Consider the following 22,026-nt stretch of genomic DNA (forward strand, 5'->3'; position numbering starts at 1 on the left):
CACAAATCGATTTGTAAAATAAAATTTACATCCCACTTATATATTATAAAATTGTTTTATCTCTAATCGACAGGAGAATTCTAACATACACAAATTAATCAAATATCAGATGAAGAAAAAGTAATAATAAACGAGTAGTAATAGTATTTTAGACTTTAAAACTGTAATCAATCCTGGCTTTTAAGTCAAATCATTGTGAATCAAAGGTGTATCCTAATGTAAAAGGTAGTATATTAATTGAATGGTTGAATATTCTAAACATCGAATACAATTTGATAAGACTTGAGATCAATTTCTCAGAATTTAAAAGATTTAATGAAATATAATCTTTTAATTAGTCGAGATTTTGATTAGAAAATAAGGATTAAGAATTTTTAAATAAAAAAGTAAAGGAATATTATTGAACCTGACTTGCAGCCCTTAATTAGATCTGTCTAGATAAAATGTCTTTTTTTTTGTGTGTGTGCGAGACTACTTCTGAATTTATGTGGCTCATGAATTGGTTTATTTGTCATTCATTACATTGTTAAAGAATATTTTTAAGGATATATCGTGAAAATAATAATAATAATAATAATTATTATTATTATTTAATCACTCAAAGTGATAAGGGTTCTTGTATACGGAGAAGTTTTGATATATAGTTGTAATAACACAAAAATATATATTAAAATAAGGAAATTGAAAAGGAACATAACAAACAACACATTTAAAATTGTACTAAAAATATAAAAATGAAATAATTTCATTAATTTGAATAAAAAAAGTTAAACATCTATTATAAATCAACTGAAGAAGCATACAAATCAATTATTATTATAAATCAACTTGTTCTTGTTTTTTATGGTTATAAATTGTCACCTTATTAGATAGTTCTGAGTGACATAATGTTGAAAATCCTTTCATTTGATTTACGGTAATATACTTAAATCTCGCCCATAGTTTACATCTTTTTAACTTTTATAATTCTTATTTTTATATTAGTACCTTATTTTTATTTTTAATTGTGATCAGAGACGAGTCTTCTAACAAAGATTTATTTGAGGAGATAACAATACTATATATGAACCTAATTTCAACTTACAAGGTATCAAGATTATCTTCAATTTAATGAATCTTCTTTACTTATATTTTTCTAACAAAAAGTTTTAAGATAGTTTTATTTGTTATTAAGACTATTTCTCTCTTTGGTATGGCCACCAAAATTCAAATTACTGTAGCGAATGAAATCTTCCACACTTAATCGGTTAAAAGAGTTTTTCATGAATATATTTAAATAATTAAAGTGAATATTGAATGTGATAACACAGTTTCAGTGTTTGTGTAGAGACTTTCAAATTCAACCAGAAAGTCGCGCATTAATCGGTGGAAGTCGAGATAGTGTACAGAATCAGTGAATCAGTGAGATGGGTCCTGAAAGAGGGAGAAAAAAAAACGAACAATTTACTCAACACTTTAAGGTTCTTATTTCCATCATCTATCACTATCCTCATTTGGAAAAATATAGCATCCATCTCATTCATTTTATCAAGTGTTGGATAGTTAGGCAGTTATATTGTATATTTGGATTGATGCTAACCGAATAACCAAACCCTTTATGCCACCCCCTGCCCTAAAAGTCCAAAGAAAAAGTTGAGCATTTACAACTTAACAAGACAACACATTGTATACCACTGTTTATAATTTTCTTTAAAATTAAACATCTTTTTTAATTCTTTAAACATTTTACGTGTCAGTTCAAATGAAATTCATTATCTGTCTTTAACATTCATTTTCCCAAGAATTACGTGCAGCTTTGTAATATAGTACTTCGCTTTTTATACCTAATTAACCAGCCAAGTAGATTGCATGCAGTAATATATATATATAAGTTCACAAGAAACAACAATTTCTAGAGAAAAGTAAAGTCATTAGAAAAATATTTCTTGAAAAGAAAATATAAAAAATAGTCTAATCTGTGTACATCAGTTTCAGTCATAACTAACAAAACTGTTTTATATACAGTAGCAGAGCTAAAAATATGGATCCTGCTGATAAGAGTAGTAGTCAAAGAACATTTAATACACTCATTAATTATTAGTATACTCAAGCAGACAACATTTGGCAAAAAATATAATAACACCAAAATATGTAATGACCTGTTTCTATGCAACTATAGCCGTAATCAACTTACCGCGCAGCCAACGTTGTTGCTGGTTTTCTTAACAACAGCCGCGGTAATTGTACCCTATATACTCTTTCTGCTTCCTTTTTTTCAAACTTCCTTGTTATCAAACAGTTTCACACCATCTTTCAATCAATTTCTATGTGATGACAATTAATACATGTTTTTAACTTCTTCTTTTTTTATAGAAAATAACATCTAAATATACATGTTATATTGAAAATAGTTAAAATGATAATAGTCGGAAGCATATATATATATAATAATAATTTATCCACACAGAAATCGTATCCTTTCCCATCCTTTCCCGGTTGCCGAAGCAAAGTTCTTGTAAAGCCATATTTTAAACCCCTGCATGATAGACTTGGTCTTCTTCCAAAGTTTCAAAAACATTACTTGGACATTAATTAAAGTCACATTTTTTTTGAAGTTTACAGTTATACCCCTTTGTCCTATTTGTTTGGACGAGACTCTGGAGAGGGTTCCCAGTTTGCCTTTATATAATGCACTCTCACTTTGTTTAGTTTTCCAACCCAAACTCCTCTCTTCCAAACTAAACCCAAACTCTTGTTTCTCCTTAAGTGTGCATGTTTGGTGCCACACTCCGAAACTCGATAGCTATTGATTCTGCAGCCATGCCTGAGGCTCCGAAGCACTTCTGCAACGAGCCAAAGGAGCTTGACGATGGTGGCAGTAACAGTAGCATCATCATGGAGAATAAGAGGGCCCTGGAATACATTGAAGAGGTCACCAGAAACGCTGATGAAATTCAAGAAAAGGTGCTTGCACAGATCCTTTCTTGTAGTGCAGAAACTGAGTACCTCCGACGCCATGGCCTAGACGCTCGCACTGACAGAATCACTTTCAAAAAGCTCGTCCCAGTCGTCACTTACGAGGATTTAAAGCCTCATATTGATCGCATAGCCAACGGTGACACCTCCCCAATTTTATGTTCCAAACCCATCTCAGAATTTCTCACTAGGTACCTCTACACATTTCACTTTCGCTTATTTCTTCTGGTATATATTACTTATTCTAAATTAAGGCTAAAGTAAAACTTTGATCTGTTATCTACATTTTAAGTTTCAGTTTGATCTCTCAAGTTTAAAACTTCTACAATGATCCTTATGTTATTTCTGTCAGACCAAATTGCCCTTTCCTTAGTTTTTCACACTGCAATTTGGTCAACTTGATAAGAATTTTGTGTAAATCTGACACGAGACATGACAAGAGATTAAAGAGAAAGAACTATACTAAAACCTAATATATATATATATATATACATATATATATATATATATATATATATATATATATGAAAATTATCTAGTTTTACATAAAAATGTTCTATGCTTAAAAAATGGTATCAGTTACTGGAATAGAAAAGTTAAATTATTAACATGTATATGATTTGTTTTACTTACACGTACATTTTATATTACCAAAAATATTGTTAATGGCATGAGTTGTCACATCATGTCAAAGTGAATATGAATAAATTATTACACTTTGCGTGAACTATATTTATAAGTTTGTATTATTTTGATAGGTAAATTTTTACACACACTTGTATTTAATACTTTATTCCTCAATTTTAATTTATTTTAACTTTTTTAATGATTGGACAAATTTTTTTCATAGTTTTACCCGAACGTTATTTGGAGGCAAAAGCACAGTTATGGTGCAATATTTTTGAAAAATTATCGAAATGGATAAATTTGAAAAAACTTATAGATGTGAGTGAGTTGTATTACTTTAGTGTAGATGTTTTTTTAAGTCGGAGTTATGAATTTAATTCAGTATATTTTAAATTAAAATTATGAAAGAGCAACGCAATTTTAATTTAGTCTTGGGGGAAGTTATTTTAGGATGAGCTGAAGTTGTGTCATTTTAATATAACTTCAACTTTAAAAAAATTTGAATTAAAGTTGTATCTTGACACACCTTGATATAATTTCTTTATAATGAAGTCATACTATATTTACATGACTTTTTTAATTTCATAAATTTCTTTTTTAACATTTGTCAATTTCAGTTATTTTTCTAAACAAAAAAAAAATTGCGTGACAGATAATCGAGAATTTCAATTTAGAAGCAAGAGCTAATTACATGATTAAGAGTTGAGGTCATGGTAATTTTTTATCATGTAATAAACCCTCACGAACAACATTTTATTTAAATAAATTTCTCTACGTATCTATAAAAAAATAAATTTTATTTAAAATTATTTCATATATTAAAATCAACATTTGCAACTTAGATTTTTGAAATATATATATATATATATATATATATATATATATATATATATATATATTTATACTTTGTCTCATTTAATTATAAATTATTGTATATAATAAATTTGTTTGTTATTATACCAATTATTTTAAAAATCCTAAAGTAATACTTTATGATTGACCTAAAGTTATTAAAGTTTGTATATATACATATATATATATATATATATATATATATATATATATATATATATATATATATATATATATATATATATATATATATATATATATATCAGTATAGCTAGAGTGGTGCAGGGTTAATATTTGCAATTTAATTTTCGTAAACCCATTACATACTAATAATGGGAAATTAATTAACGCCATGGATTAGTACCAGGGTGTTCTTTTTGAGGTATATGAGATAGTCGAAAAACTAACAGTGCTGTTTGATTCGAAAATATTTAGACAGAAATGCATAAAGAATGTATTGGTAACTGAAATTAATCTGTGATATGTTTATTGAATGAATAAGCTCTGGAACGTCTGGTGGGGAGAGAAAGCTGATGCCTACAATCGAAGAGGAACAAGAGAGAAGATCATTGCTTTATAGCTTGTTGATGCCGGTGATGGATCAGTTCGTGCCTGGTTTGGAGAAGGGAAAAGGCATGTACTTTCTCTTCACAAAATCAGAAGCCAAGACTCCCTCTGGACTCCTTGCTCGTCCAGTTCTCACCAGCTATTACAATAGCTCACAGTTCATACACCGCAAACCCGATCCCTACGCAAACTACACCAGCCCAAACGAAACCATTCTCTGCCCTCACTCTTACCAAAGCATGTACTCTCAGTTGCTCTGTGGCCTTTTCCAGAACGAGGAAGTTCTTCGCGTTGGCGCAGTCTTCGCCTCCGGTTTTATCCGTGCCCTTAAGTTCCTCGAAAAGCACTTCCGTTGTCTCTGCAATGACATAAGAACGGGCACCCTAGACACCAAAATCACTGACCCATCTGTGAGAGAAGCTGTGATGAAAGTGCTGAAACCAAATCCCACGCTTGCGGATTTCATTGAAGCCGAATGTTTGAAGGGGTCGTGGAAGGGAATCATTACCAGGATATGGCCTAACACCAAGTATGTTGATGTTATTGTCACGGGAACCATGTCTCAGTATATTCCCATATTGGATTATTATAGCAATGGTCTTCCTCTTGTGTGCACCATGTACGCTTCTTCTGAGTGCTACTTTGGCCTGAATTTGAACCCCTTGTGTCACCCAACTGAGGTCTCTTACACACTCATTCCCACCATGGCCTACTTTGAATTCCTGCCCGTCGATCACATCAATGGACATACTGATTCCATTTCTAACCTAGACCATGAACATTTGGTAGATCTTGTTGATGTCAAGATGAATCAAGAGTATGAGCTTGTGGTCACCACTTATGCAGGTAATCAAACAACTTCAACGATTTCCTGATCATAATGATTACCTTAATCTTCACACTCGTGATTAATAGTCAACTAATTATGAATCATGAGGTGCAGGACTTTATAGGTACCGGGTTGGCGACATCCTCCGTGTAGCTGGATTCAAGAACAAGGCTCCTCAGTTCAACTTCGTGTGTCGAAAGAACGTGGTTCTCAGCATTGATTCTGATAAAACCGACGAAGTTGAGCTCCACAATGCTGTCAAAACTGGTGCTGATCATCTTCCACAATTTGGTGCATCTCTCACTGAATACACCAGTTGCGTGGACACGTCAACAATTCCAGGCCACTACGTTGTCTACTGGGAAATCAACACAAATGGGGAAACCCCAGCAATTCCTTCTTCTGTTTTTTGTGATTGTTGCTTCGCAATTGAAGAATCTCTGAGCAGCGTGTACCGGCAGGGCAGGGTATCGGAGTGTATTGGAGCCTTGGAAATCAGGGTGGTTGAGAATGGCACGTTTGACAAACTCATGGACTTTGCTCTTAGCCAAGGTGCCTCCATAAACCAATACAAGACACCTCGTTGCGTCACTTACGTGCCCATTATCGACCTTCTTAACTCCAAAGTTGTTTCCAATTACTTCAGTCCCAAATGCCCAAGTTGGGTCCCTGGTCACAAGAATTGGTTCATTGAAAATTAGTCCATCATGTTCTGAAAAAGAAAAAAGAAAAAAAAAAAAAACTCTCTTGTTTCCATTGTGAGATTAGCGAAGAACTTAAACCCATGTCACTCTCCTGTAGTATTTCAAGTCTTAGTAATAAACAGAATAAAATATTTTATCATGGTATAATTTAAGTTAACTTGTAGGATTTAATCTAGAAGAGTTTCTTCTGGTGAACTAGTAATGGTAGAAATCATGCATTTTCACTAATTTCTGAAAACTTCTCATTCATTTATGTTCTTTATTCTTATTAAAGTATAATGTAAATTCTAGAAGAATCTAGAAAAATATAAGATAGAGTTGTTGAAATGTAAATAAACTTCTAGAACATTGGAGAAAAGCCTAGGATAGAAAGAAAAATCAAGAACATTCAACTATGTAAAAAATTCTAGAAGTATTTGCATTAGTTCTAGCTAGAAGTTTCTAAAAAAATCTATGGGTATATAAATACCCATGTATCCTACCATTTGTAACAATGAAGAACAACTAACAAATACACTTCTCCAACTACTACTTTCACACTCTACTATCCACACATTTTCTCTATCCCTTCAACTATCCCTTTAACAACCTTAAAATACTAACAGTGGTACCAGAGCTACGTTCGATCATTTATTGGGCGTAAAAAAATTACTCTATTACTTCCAAAACCTTCCTTCTATACTTCCAAAAGAAGAGAGTTTTTTCTCTTAACCTATGGCTTCTAACATTGTTCACTTTTCTTCAGTCCTCCTACCAGTTTTTATCGGTGAAAATTTTGACCTCTGGAAACTCAAACTAAAGACATATTTTATCTCACAAAAATTGTTGGATATTGTTCAATCTGGTTATACAAAACCAGATAATATTGAGACTCTATCTGAGGAGGAACAAAAAAAGCTAGAAGATTCTGAACAAAAGGATGCCCAAGCATTGTTTGTTCTTCAACAAGCTGTTGGAGAAACTATTGCCAGGAGGATCATGGATGCAGAAACTGCAAAAAGGGCATGGGATATTTTGGAAGAAGAATTTGAAGGCAATGAACAGGTACGCTCCGTTAAACTACATTATCTAAGAAGAGAATTTGAGACCATCAGAATGAAGGAATCTGAGACCATTGAAGAATACTATGGAAGAATAAAAGAAATAGTGAATAAAATGAAGTTATATGGAAAAAAAATTAAGGAAAAAAGAGTGGTAGAAAAAAATTTTATCACTCTCACAGAAAAATATGATTCCATAGTAGCTTCCATAGAAACTTCCTCGGATCCATCTTCTCTATCGATAAGTATACTAGTTGGTCTCCTTGGAGCGCACGAAGCAAGATTAAATAATTGTGCTGATACAAATTCAGTCGAAAATGCCTTCCAATCAAAGCTCAAATTACAACCCAAAAGGAGAGAAGAAGAAGAAAAGAAAAATATTGAAGAATATTCTAGAAGCAAAGATTCTAGAAATTTCTCTAAAAGCAAGAAAGATAAATATCCTCTGTGTGGCATTTGCAATAAGTCAAGTCATGCAGAAAAAGACTGTTGGCATCGTGGAAAGCCAATATGTCATTATTGCAAGAAGCCTCGACATGTGGAGAAATATTGTCGTAATAAAAATAAGCATCAAGCAAATTTTGCTGAAGAACATAATCAGGAGCAACGTTTATTCTATGCCAATCAAGAATCTCATAGTGGAGAAGGAAACTGGTACTTGGACAGTGGATGCAGCAATCACATGGTCAAAGATCAAAGTATCTTCAAAGACATTGATAAATCTGTCAATGTCAAAGTTCGTCTTGGAAATGGCGCCACAATGGAGTCTCAAGGCAAAGGAACTGTCATGGTGGAGACAAAGAAATGTACGAAATTTATCAAGGATGTTTTATTAGTTCCCAATCTTAAAGAAAATCTTTTAAGTATTGGCCAAATGATGGAGAATGGGTATTCTCTTCACTTTGAGAAAGATACATGCAAAATTTACGACAATAGAAGGTTAGAAATTGGTGAAGTAAAAATGGAGAAGAGAAATATAAGCTTTCCCATAAGCTTCAAACCTGGAACTAATATTGCCATGAAGGCGGAAGTTGATGACTCATGGGTTTGGCATAGGAGATTTGGCTACTTCAACACACATGCCTTAAAGCTTCTATATCAGAAAAACATGATGAGAGATCTTCCTTACTTGAAGGAGAACAATGAATCATGCGAAGGATGTCTTCTCGGCAAGCAACACCGATTGCCATTCTCAACAGACAAAGCATGGAGAGCAAAAGACTTACTAGAATTAATCCACACCGATGTTTGTGGACCGATGAGGACGCCTTCACATCACAACAACAGGTACTTCATCCTCTTCATTGATGACTTCTCTAGAATGACATGGGTCTATTTCTTAAAGGCAAAGTCAAAAGTCTTCAGAATATTCAAGAAATTCAAGGCTCTTGTCGAGAAACAAAGTGGAAAACAGATAAAAGTACTTAGAAGTGGTCGTGGAAAAGAGTACACATCTCGTGAGTTTGACAAATTCTGCGAAGATGAAGGCATAGAACGACAACTTACAGTCGCATATACTCCACAACAAAATGGTGTTTCAGAGAGAAAGAATCACACAGTCATGGAGATGGTGAGATCAATGCTGAAGGAGAAAGGACTACCAAATACATTCTGGGCAGAAGCAGTCTACACTGCTGTCTACCTACTCAATAGATGTCCTACTAAAGCAGTCCAAGACAAAACTCCAATCGAAGTCTGGAGCGGTAAGAAACCATCAGCTAAACATCTAAGAGTATTTGGATCTGTTTGCTATATTCATGTTCCAGACCAAAAGAGACACAAACTAGAAGACAAGACCATACGAGGCATCTTCTTGGGTTATAGTACACAATCCAAAGGCTACAGAGTCTATAATCTTCAAACAAAGAAGCTAACTATTAGCAGAGACATTGAAGTAGATGAAAGTGCTACTTGGAACTGGGAAAAGGAACAAATTGAGAGGAAGACAATATACATGCCCAACAATCAACCAACTACAAGCCAAGAAGATAACAATTAAGATACCATTATAACTCCAGAATCTCCTGCAACTCCAACATCAATTCAAGATCAAGAAGAATCATCGCCTGAATCCACTCCGAGACGAATCAAATCTCTAACAGACATCTATGAATCTTGCAACTTGGCCATACTAGAGCCTAGAACCTTTGAAGAGGCCGCAAAACAAGAAGAATGGGTCAAGGCAATGAAAGAAGAGATAAAGACAATAGAGAAAAATAACACTTGGGAGCTAGCAGACTGTCCAAAAGATAAAGATATCATCAGAGTTAAGTGGGTCTTCAAGACAAAGTTAAACCCTAATGGTACCATACACAAACACAAGGCAAGGTTGGTAGCTAAGGGTTATTCACAACAACCTGGAGTAGACTACAATGAGACATTTGCTCCAGTTGCTCGACTAGACACAATAAGAACTCTAATAGCCCTTGCAGCACAAAAAGGATGGAGCATCTACCAATTAGACGTCAAGTCTGCATTCCTCAATGGTGTTCTTGAAGAAGAGATCTATATAGAGCAACCACCAGGATTTGTGGTTAAAGGCCAAGAAGCCAAAGTGTTGAGATTGAAGAAAGCTTTATATGGCTTGAAACAAGCTCCTCGTGCATGGTACAGCAGAATCGATCAATATTTCACCAATCAAGAATTTAGGAGGAGCAAGAATGAGCCTACACTATACATCAAGACACAAGGTCAGCATACTCTTTTACTCTCTTTATATGTAGATGATCTTATTTATACTGGAACCAACACAAAGATGTTGATGGAGTTTAAAGAAGATATGATGAAGACCTTTGAGATGACTGATATTGGCTTGATGAGTTATTTCCTCGGCATAGAGGTAAGTCAAAGAGATGATGGAATATTTATCTCACAAAAGAAATATACAGAAGATTTGCTGAAAAAATTTAAGATGTATGGGTGCAAACCTGTAAGCACACCACTAGTGACGAATGAGAAACTACAAAAGGTGGATAGAGCACCAGAAGTCGATGCATCTCAATACATGAGTCTAGTTGGAAGTCTACTTTATCTGATGGCTACACGACCAGATATCATGTTCGCTACAAGTCTCTTATCAAGATTCATGCAAAATCCAAGCCAAATACATCTTGGCGTAGGCAAAAGAATTTTAAGATATCTACAAGGAACCAAAGAGCACGGTATATGGTACAAATCCACAGGCAATCCAACATTGCTTGGTTATATTGATAGTGATTGGGCAGGGTCAGTGGACGACATGAAGAGCACGTCAGGCTATGCTTTCTCACTTGGATCAGGAATATTCTCTTAGGCGTCAAAGAAGCAAGCCACAGTTGCTCAATCAACCGCTGCAACAGAATATGTGGCAGCCGCTAAAGCAATAAGTCAAGCTATATGGCTTCGAAGAATACTCAAAGATATGGGAGAAAAACAAAGTGGTCCTACTACAATTAATTGTGACAATAAATCAACCATTGCAATGACAAAGAATCATGTGCATCACGGCAGAACAAAACATATAGCAATTAAATACCACTTCATCAGAGAAGCAGAAACAAATATGAAGATACGACTTGAATACTGCCCGACAGAAGATCAAATTGCAGATATCTTCACAAAGGCTTTACCAAGACCAAGATTTGAACTACTACGCACTATGCTTGGAGTTACCGAATTTGCATCAAGGAGGAGTATTAAAGTATAATGCAAATTCTAGAAGAATCTAGAAAAATATAAGATAGAGTTGTTGAAATGTAAATAAACTTCTAGAGTATTGGAGAAAAGCCTAGGATAGAAAGAAAAATCAAGAACATTCAACTATGTAGAAAACTCTAGAAGTATTTGCATTAGTTCTAGCTAGAAGTTTCTAGAAAAATCTATGGGTCTATAAATACCCATGTATCCTACCATTTGTAACAATGAAGAACAACTAACACAATATCCAATACAACTACTCTCAACTACAAAATACACTTCTCCAACTACTACTTTCACACTCTACTATCCACACATTTTCTCTATCCCTTCAACTATCCCTTTAATAACCTTAAAATACTAACAATTCTTCTTCCAAACGATGATGCTTTTGCATCTTTTGAAAGTTAACTAACTCAACCTTCGTATACAAGCATAGCCAACTGTAGTAGGCATGAAGTGACACAAACACCCGCTGCTGATACAGTTCAATATATTCTTCAAAAGTGATTATTGAGGTTTGTTTACCAAACCAATAATTTTCGTCCTTTATGCGCCAGCTATCATTTACTTCATCGTGTTTAAAATTTCTGTATGGTATAGAACGCGTATAACTAATTATAGTACTAACACGGAAAACATTTCATACTCGTATAGCCCATTTTATATCCATTTGTGTTATATATATATATATATATATATATATATATATATATATATATATATATATATATATATATATATATATATATATATATATATATATATATATATATATATATATATATATATTGCTTGCATGATGGGCTGGATTATAGTACGAACCAACATGAATGTATTAATTTATTTTGGGTTAAGAAAAATATTCCACTGTCTTTTACATTTTATATTTATATAAAAAATTATTAAAAGTTTTTTTTTCTTCATATTTCTTTCTCATACTTGTTTTTGAAACAGATGATTAAAAATAAGATAGCACTTCTATAATTTAAAATAAAAATTAGAAAATAGAAAACATTTCTATCAAAATAACTTTATATCTATAATATTTTTTAAAAATTTCAGGCAGATTTCTTCCACAAAATATCTTCATTTTATATGTTTTTCTTCTATCTCCTAAACTTGGTTTCACTTATTTAGTTTCTTCCTCTCACCCCTACGAGTGGAAGAGATGTAATACGTTTATACTTTTCCTCTCCTTCCGGAAAAAAAAAAACTAAAAGACAAAATAACAGCTTTACAGTCCTATTTATATTTAGCCGAATTATATATATACTTTTTAGAGCCCTGATACTCTCACGCTTTTAAAATTAAAAACAACCCCAACTCTAGAATATTAATATGTCAATCGATGTATTTTATTTTTAAATTAAAAATATTACTATATATTAGGTGGGTGTAATTTTAGTGGGTTAGTGTAAACCTATTTTTTCCTTCTACTACTTAACATTCTACACTATTTTATGGGAACCCCTTCAACTTTATACATTGTATATTAACATTAATATATGAAAAAGATGATTAATTTAATCATATTTAATATACTGACACAAACTCAACGTTTTGCTAAGTATTAAGTAAGAGTCGAAAAGAAAAAGAAAATCACAAATATTAAGTTTTAAGGTTTAGCCACCTTATGCTCTTCTCGTATAAAAGAAAGTTTTGTTCTTGTTTCCGAAGAACATATGACAATTTATAAAGAAGGGGTGTACTTTTAAGTAACAAACCTATGTGATGTGTGGAATTAATGTAGAATTGTTAGCCATTTGTTCTTTGAGTGTAAGGTGATTGCACATGTTTAGAAGATGTGTGACTTATAGGTGGGATTGTCATCTATACATTATAATATAGCAGCTTCACACTTCATTTATTTGGAACTCCAAGGTATAAATAAAAATCGCAATAAACTGTTACGGTGTATGTGGGTGGCCATTATATGGTGCATTTGGAATCAAAGAAACAATATCATTTTTAGAAATGCAAGGGTTGATATTGATGAAGTGTTCACTTTAGCCTAACTTAAATTATGATCTTGGATAGTGTACAAAAATCCTAAAGTATTATTTTCATACTCTGATTGGTGTTTGTGCCCAATCATGTGTTTACAATCTTTGTGTCTTTAGCAGATATTAGGCTCTTTTGTTTAGATTGGTGGTGGACTCATTTCTTATCCCTGTATTAGTAGACTGTTATATTATCTGATAGGGTAGGGACGTGAAGGTAATGTTCTTTGTTTACAATAGGTTCAGAATGAAATTCTATCTGGTGTTGTGTTGCTTAAGTCTTGTTTGGTTTTTACATGGTAAGAACCTATCAGGATAGTAAGAATAATATATTGACATGACTTGTTTTTTTCTAGTATTGGAATCTATACTGGTGTGTGGTGTTGTATTTATGATTCTATGCAGGATCCATATTGACATTAAGAGTGGTAGATCAAGTTCATGTTCTATAGTCTCCTTTCTTATTATACTCTTTTTTTGTAATTTGGTGGACAATAATTATGGGAGAGAAAGATGTATGGTTTAGATTTATTCTTTTTTTTTTCCTATTTTATTTTTTTGTATTTGGGTTGAGGTAAACCCTATTGCCCCTATTAATATATTTGTTATTGTTGATAAAAATAAAAATAAAAAATCTGAAGAAAACGAACATATGATATTTTCAAACAGAATCTCGTATTCACAACCCATTATAATGCGAACAATATTCACTACACATTATAATGTGCAGAATATCACACATCTGTGGATAAAATTTAAACCAATGTCTTTGTTTCACTGTCCGTTTATTTCCTATCCCTAGACTAATCCTATAATGGAAAAACCAAAAAACACAAAAATTAAACTAAAGCTTGGATTAGTGATCACTGTTCACCAACACTTTTCCTTGTAACCCGAATGTAGCAAAAGACAGCAGCAAAAGTGACTGTAACAAGGCCACCTAAGATCACACCCCCACCAGCCACTGACTTGTCTGTCGAATGATGTTTTCCTAGCCTTCTGATACCAGGAGCCTCAGCTTCTTCTGCTTTAGAGTCTCTCTCTTTCTGTGATGATGATCCTCCAGACTCAGCAAGAGGCTGATCCACAATTTCGCCACTCTTTTCATCACTCAGCTGAATTTTTACTTCCAAAGGGCTAAGTCCTGGCATTGGAGCCTCAGAGTCTAATGACACGGCATGAAGCACAATGATTTTAGTTACGAGGAGAAAAACCAAACCAACCTTGTTCATTTTGAGCAACGTCAAGTTTAATGAATTAAGAACTTGTGGTGGCTGAACACGGTGAGATTCGGAGAAGAGAAAAGAGGCAACTTTGAGGGAGAATCTGATTGAGTACACACGGGGTGAAGGGGACTTTATAGAGAGAAAAATGAAGGGTGAAGATCTTTGTGGAGAAGTTGTGGACAGAATCTTCTCCACAAATGTAATGGGTCCCATGGATAATAAATATGCTATCATCAAAAGGAAGAGCTGGTCCATCATAACAAGCCATTGGAAGCATAGATGCACTTGTCTTGAAAACGAGACTTTTCATTTCCTTACTTCTTTGGAAAATTATTTTCTTACAAACTGTGAAAATGTTAGACATGGTAATACCTCATTAGTCATTAGACGAAAGAAAAAGTTGGCTGTAGCTCGAAAGGAGAAGAGAAAAGTTTAGAATGGCCTAAAAAATACAACTCTGTTAAAATTTGTCTAAGAAATTTTATCAAACTATAGTATTTTTATGATCATATGACTTTTTTTTTTTTTAAGTCTCACATTGATTAAAGAGAAGCCAAGTTTATAATATATAAGTGAAATACAAATCTCATCTTACAAATTAATTTTATGATATTAAATCAGACTTAAAGCTCATTTCTGAAATTAAATTAGGTTTTAAAGTTAGTTGATTATTTATTGGCAATCCTAAATGTAAAATTTAGTTTTAAGAATAGATGGAAGAAGGAAGAAGACAGTTGGCACATAGTAGCTGGAAATTGGAAGGCATTTGCTATCACTTTCGTCATCGAATTCTAGGTTTGGGACATAACCAATTAAGTATTGGAGGACCCTATAGTTTTGGATTTGTGATCATCACACCAACAAGTACAATAACTTCTTTCTCATTTCACTGTTTCTCCCAGCTCATGTCTGTTCCCGCGGTTTATCATTATTTGTCCTTCCATTCAAACCTATATTACACACAAAAAAATTCTAAATAAGGACATCTTAAACATCACATTCTGTGAAACTTTGACATATATGCTAACATATTGCACAAAAAAATATTTTACACCATATATTATTCATCACGTATATACTATCATTCTAATACATTCTCTACTTGCATATATGCCCACCCATTTTTCACCACATTTACATTTTTCATTCAAGAACTTGCCATTATCTCTAAAGTTTACCTCAATCTAATTTATTTCAAATGTATCAACTATGTTCTCTATGAATCATAGTTACGGATAATGTATTAAAGTAAATAACAACCACAAAACGTAGACTTAACGAGGCTCATAAAAAGCACCTCACTTAATAAAAATTGTAAATAAAATTCATATAGCGTTGTTTATAGCAGCATAACATGTTTTCAATAAAAAAAAATGTAAATTTGTGTTTCCTTAATTTAAAAACTAAACATAAATATTAACCAATATTCTGATGATATGAATTAAAAATATTTAAATTTATTATCAATACACTTCTATTTTTTAAAACTTTGAACGTTATCTAAATTCTAACATATTTTTTTATTGAATTCAAAAAAGAAAAATAATTTTTTGACTATTAAATTTTAACAACTTTCTTTTATAACATAAGATATAATTTTCTAAGTGATTTTTCATTTTTTCATTTTTAATATTTTAAAATCACTTAAAAAGTAACATCTTATATTATAATATAAAATTATTAAAATTTAATAGCCCAAACATCATTATGCTTAAAAAAAACCCTGTGTCGAGAGAATTTGAGGATGCACGAGACATTAACATGTACGAGGCACGGTCCCAATATTTAGTGGATCTGGGACTCCCAAACATTGGATTTTTTTTAATTCGAAATACGTGTGGGACTCAATCTGAAAGTTGGAGATGAATTTTTTATTTTCGTATTTGAAGTTGCAATTTTGTGGATGTTAGACTTAAAGTTTTACACTAAAAATATTGGAATGAAGGTTTGCACAGATTATAAAAAAATATTGCTAGAAATATATTGTTCCAAAATTTATAATTATATGTATAAGTTCTAGATTATTCATAATTTAATTGTCAGTTCATGACGAATGCATTTGATACATAAATCACAAGCAAAAGAATATACTAGAGTACAAAGTTATGTATTTATATATGCAAGAACTTAAATACTATATATAACCTCTTTTTATGAGTATAAAAGATACTGACCAACAAGTCACATAAAATCATGTCGTTTCAAGGCCCAAAAGAAGCCGGCCCTATCCAAAACCATTATCAAATTATTCCATCCATTAACAAAATCATATTCAAACTCTCATGCTAATTAAGAATGCCAATAATTGTCTGACAAAATAATATAAATTTAAAAATTTCATATAAAAAAGGACGCTGCAAATCCGTTTCTCCCTCGATTTTTATAAAAATAGAAGCAGCTACATAATTGGATAAGATCGTTATTGATGCTGACTTTACTATATTTTTTAAATTTACAGATAAAAGTAACATGAATAAAAAAAAAACATTAATAAGATAACAGTAAGAATAGTCATATTTTCAAATGTGAATGATCAGGAAAACTCAGATTGTCGAAATAAAATAGGGAGATTTTATGTTCGTCCCAGAACAGCCATCCTTCTGATTGACCCAACAAAATATGGTAATTACTTCCTGCACCCATTATTTTCGAAATACAATAAATAATTTCTGATTTTTTTAAGAAAAAAACAAACATTTCCTCTTTTTACAGAAAATATTCTAAAAACATTTTTATCAAGTGAAAGAAAGAAATTTGACGAGAAAGAAATAAATTACAGGAAGTAATTGCCGTTAAATAATGGTCCTTTTTTCATAATCTCTTCATTTTTTTTTTCTTTTTCCTTTTTGATGAGAAAAAAAATTCTCATCTTTATACATCATCCAAATTGTCACTTCAAAATCTAATCTAATTTGGTGCCCAAGAATACAAATATCACCTATATATTAGTGTAACCTTTTCAGATTGTGTTCAATCGCTTTATCTTTTATTTTTTTCGAAAGACATAAATCTCATTAACATAATAGAAAGAAAAGATACTCAGTACAGCTAGCATCATGGGATTGCGGGCGGAGGGTCACAGAAAACAGTACAACAAATATTTTAGGCTTAAATATACATTTGGTCCCTATATTTGTTGATTTTATTTAATTTGGTCCCTATTTTCGTTTTATGTTCAATTAGGTCCTCATTTTCGTTAAATTATGGTCAGTTTGGTCCTTTTCATTAACGGTGTTTAAATAGTTAACGTTTTTGAACAGTACATGCCACGTGTCAGTTCTTGGTTTTTTTTTATTTTTTTTTATTTTTTTTTATTTTTTTTTCAATTTTTTTTTAATTTTTTTTAATTTTTTTTAATTTTTTTAATTTCAAAAAAAGTATCTACGTGTCAAATCACAATTGTGCCACGTGTCAGTTTCTGCTAGTATTATTTTTTTGTTCAATTTAGTCCCTATATTTATTATTTTTGTTCAATTCAGTCCCTATATTCGTTATTTTTGTTTAATTTAGTCCCAAATTTTATTCAAATAAAACATTTAATTTTTAAAATTGAAATTATTATTACTTATTTTTTAAATTTAATTATAAATTATAATATTTAATAATTAATTGAATATAATTTTTAGATTCAATTGTTAAATATAATTAAAATATAATTATTAAAATTTTAAAAATATATATTAACATTTGTAAAATCTACATTTAAATTTAAAATATTTAATATTTTTTTATTTTTCTAAAATATTTTGAATATTTAAAACATTTTTATAAATCAATTTTAATATCTAAAATGCAATAAAAATATTAAATATTTTAAATTTAAATGTAAATTTTACAAATGTTAATATATATTTTTAAAATTTTAATAATTATATTTTAATTATATTTAAATAATTATATTTTATTTAACAATTGAATCTAAAAATTATATTCAATTAATAATTAAATATTATAATTTATAATTAAATTTAAAAAATAAGTAATAATAATGTCAATTTTAAAAATTAAATGGTTTTATTTTAACAAAATTTGAGACTAAATTAAACAAAAATAACGAATATAGAGACTAAATTGAACAAAAGTAACGAATATAAGAACTAAATTGAACAAAAAAAATAATACTAGCAGAAACTGACACGTGGCACAATTGTGACTTGACACATGGACACTTTTTTTGAAATTAAAAAAAATTTAAAAAATTTTAAAAAAATTTAAAAAAAAATTAAAAAAAAAAGTTAAAAAAATCAGGAGCTGACATGTGGCATGTACTGTTCAAAAACGTTAATTATTTAAACACCGTTAGTGAAAAGGACCAAATTGACCATAATTTAACGAAAATGAGGACCTAATTAAACATAAAACGAAAATAGGGACCAAATTGAATAAAATCAACAAAAATAGAGACCAAATGTATATTTAAACCAATATTTTATGATGAAAATAGAAAATACTCCAAAAAATTAACATAATTATGGTTATGAATCTTCCTATTTTCCTGCTCTCGAGAATGTTGTGTCTTTTTTGTTAATCCATTATGATTTATTATACAGAAAAGATTCAGATTCCCATCCATGTTGGTTTTAAACTGCGTTAAATCCAACTCAAAACTCAAATACTTCATGCTATGTTCCCATATGCTTTGTGGGGAGTCACCATTAACTGCTCTAACCTATTATATTATAACCAAATCAATCATTCATAGCAAAACCAGTACAATATAGAAATGGAAATTCTGAAAATGATATGAATCAACAATTCTGAGAGTGGCAACTCATGCAGCATTTAGCAGGAAAATTAAGAAAGTAGCAAATGGGTTTGGAGGTGTAGAGTTGGAGCATCTTACAAGAACAGAGGTAAGTATGATTCACATATGATGAGTTAAAAACAGAATGGATACCTTGAGCATATTAGGCCAAAATCAGAAGAATGACCATTTTTGCAACCAAGTTCATTTTAGTTTTACAGCAGCTAATCTCCAGGGACCAAATATCAGGATTCATTAAACCTAAGCTACAATTAACAAGTACATGAGCTAAGAATTTTAGCCGTGTTCAAATTTACACTATGAAGAAGAAGAAGGAGGGGATGAACTTATCCCTGATTCACCTTCCCCGTTCTCATGTTTTACACTTAAGGATAAGGAAATGGGCTCCATATCAACATCCTCTTCTGCTCCTCCCCCCTTAGAGTTAGTAGGTGAAACCATGGATTCATTTGCAGACACTGCCATTGAGGAACCAGAATGATTCGCCATTGGAGAATCTTTCAAGGATTCCTCGGAGAAACTGGAAACTGAAACATTGGGAAAGTTGAGACGGGCACAGGATCCATACATTGCCCTCGCTGCTTCATCATATGCAAGAGCAGCTCCAATGGCAGTGGGAAAAGTACCTAGCCAGAGCCTGTTCCCTCTGTTTGGCTCTCTGATTTCAGCAACCCACTTTCCCCAAGTTCTCTGCCTAACACCTCTGTAGTTACACCGCGAGTTCTCAGGCCCACCTTTACCTTTCATACACCCTTTTTTCGATCCCTTTGCAGGAACTTTGCGAACTGGTTTATCCGCATCACTACAGGAATCAAGCTGGGCATTATATTCTTTCCATTTCGCCAGTATCTTAGCCAGGGACTTGGTTCCCTCCCCCTTACTATGTGCTTTCGCTAACATCTGCATCCAATTCAAGTTGCACTATGTAATCAACAGGAAAAACCTACAATGTCAACATTATAACATAGCAACACTTGATCAAACACCTGCCAAGAAAACTAGTCTCGAAGTTTATGTGTGTTTGAGTAATTATCTTGCAAAACTGGTTTTGAAAGAAAAAAGGATGTGATTCATGTGTGGATGTTTTTATTCTTAAAGCAACGGTAAAACTTAGTATAAATTCTTTTCATGAAAGCTCTCCGTAAAGTTGCTTGAACTCAACATCAAATATTCAGTGTGTAATCAAACAAGTGGAAATTTAGCTGGTATTTCAACGTGCTTCTAGATTACTTAGTGTGAACCCAAACACACAAGTAGTGAACCCAAACACACAAGTAGTAAAAATTCAAGTGCTCACTCGCTGTAGCTCAAATTGTAACCTATCTCCGATGAGAAACTGAAACACAACCCCATTTAACATGCTAATCATTCCATAATCCCTTCAATAACACATCAAGCATCACACCATCTACACATGTTTGTACTAACCCAACTCTACCATCACCAATAAAATTACTACGAAAATTATCCAAACAATATTTAATGCAAATGCCAGCAAGTGATCAGTCCCCTTCCTCGGTTCATCATTACAATTGTGAATAAGAAAAACTAAGGAGCAAACTAAAACAAAAAAAAAGAAGACCAAAGAAAACAAAAGCCCTTTGAGAAGGGAAAAACAAGAAAAACAAAGTAAAAGAGGTAAAACCTGAGAGGGTGTCGGAAAGTCGAAAGCTTTAGAGTGTTGGGAGCATCTCTGGTCGGGGAAGGGAGATGACGAAGAAAACAGAGACGAGCTCTGCCAAAAACACCGACAACTAATTAGGGTTCACCAGCCGCTTCGCTTTGGTCATCATTTTCAAGAATATGCTAACAAACAAAGAAGGTAATCAATAATAAATGTGGGCATAAAGAAAATTAATATTACTTCCATCACTCTGTAATTGCACTGTTACTGTTTTAAGGTTACTATTTTCTTTTGCTTATCTTTCATTTTACATTTTAATTGTTTTTTCTTTCTGCCATTTTACATTTTAGTCAAACACAAGGATCTTCAATGGATTCGTCGTCCAGTCCCACCAAATTTAATCTAATTAAATTAGGTTAGATTTTATTAGTATTAAGTTAAATTTAATATAAATCAAACTAATTTTATTTTTCTACAGACTACAGGTGGGTTGTGGGTTTAACATATTTGAGACTCTTATATTTGTATTGTAAATAAATTGTATTATACTTTTTATTTTATATTTTGAATTAGATGGGACAAATTTATTATGATTTGATTTATTAACTTAATTAAAGTTTTAATTTACTTTTTTTGGAAAATGTGTTATTTAATTAAATTAATATTTAAAAATTATAACTTTAAAAAAGATCTATCCAATTAACAAAATTGATTTCAACTCACTTAGAAGGAGAATCGATTTGTCTGAGTTTAACATAAAAAATACATAAACTTAATCCAAAACAATCTCGTACCTTTTTATTCGATTGGATAATAAATTTATTCGAATCCTATCCAATCCAACCCATGCACCCTATCAAGAAATAATTATTATTTTAATTCATATAGAAAATTTATAATTTTTAAGACGTTTCAAATACAATACATTTAAATTCAATTTAATGTAAATTGTTTTATTTTAAACATTTTATTTTGATAAGAAAAATTAATATAGTAAATTTAAGGATTCTCTTTAAATAAAATATTTTAATTACCACAATATTAAGAAGTTAATCAAATAAAAATTTATTGTTAATAATTCGAAAAATATTAATACTGGTCTTTTTTAAATTAATTTTAATTGATGTTATTTTTTGCCAAAATTATCCAATATAATTTA

At 31.6% G+C, this 22,026-nt stretch overlaps 2 protein-coding genes across 3 annotated transcripts; one reads left to right on the plus strand and one right to left on the minus strand.

Annotated features, from left to right (window-relative positions):
• Positions 1-2,655: 2,655 nt before the first annotated feature.
• LOC114184220 (indole-3-acetic acid-amido synthetase GH3.6-like) lies at positions 2,656-6,743 on the plus strand. The gene is made up of 3 exons (XM_028071500.2): positions 2,656-3,146; positions 4,937-5,847; positions 5,945-6,743. The coding sequence occupies exons 1-3, from the start codon at positions 2,752-2,754 to the stop codon at positions 6,529-6,531; spliced, it is 1,893 nt and encodes a 630-aa protein (XP_027927301.1). The 5' UTR covers positions 2,656-2,751; the 3' UTR covers positions 6,532-6,743.
• A 12,609-nt stretch (positions 6,744-19,352) lies between these two features.
• On the minus strand, positions 19,353-21,071 carry LOC114183345 (putative dehydration-responsive element-binding protein 2H). 2 transcript variants are annotated; one of them, XM_028070346.2, is made up of 2 exons: positions 20,889-21,071; positions 19,353-20,143 (listed from the first exon to the last, which is right to left on the minus strand). In XM_028070346.2, the coding sequence occupies exon 2, from the start codon at positions 20,141-20,143 to the stop codon at positions 19,541-19,543; it is 603 nt and encodes a 200-aa protein (XP_027926147.1). In that variant the 5' UTR covers positions 20,889-21,071; the 3' UTR covers positions 19,353-19,540. The 2 variants fall into 2 exon arrangements, with proteins under 2 accessions (XP_027926147.1, XP_027926146.1); XM_028070345.2 differs by having other exon boundaries at positions 19,353-20,186; positions 20,889-21,061.
• Between the last annotated feature and the right edge of the window lie 955 nt (positions 21,072-22,026).

The sequence above is a fragment of the Vigna unguiculata genome, chromosome 5 (assembly GCF_037176805.1).
Source record: "Vigna unguiculata cultivar grain cowpea cultivar isolate G323 ecotype 2 chromosome 5, ASM3717680v1, whole genome shotgun sequence".
NCBI classification, from domain to species: domain Eukaryota; kingdom Viridiplantae; phylum Streptophyta; class Magnoliopsida; order Fabales; family Fabaceae; genus Vigna; species Vigna unguiculata.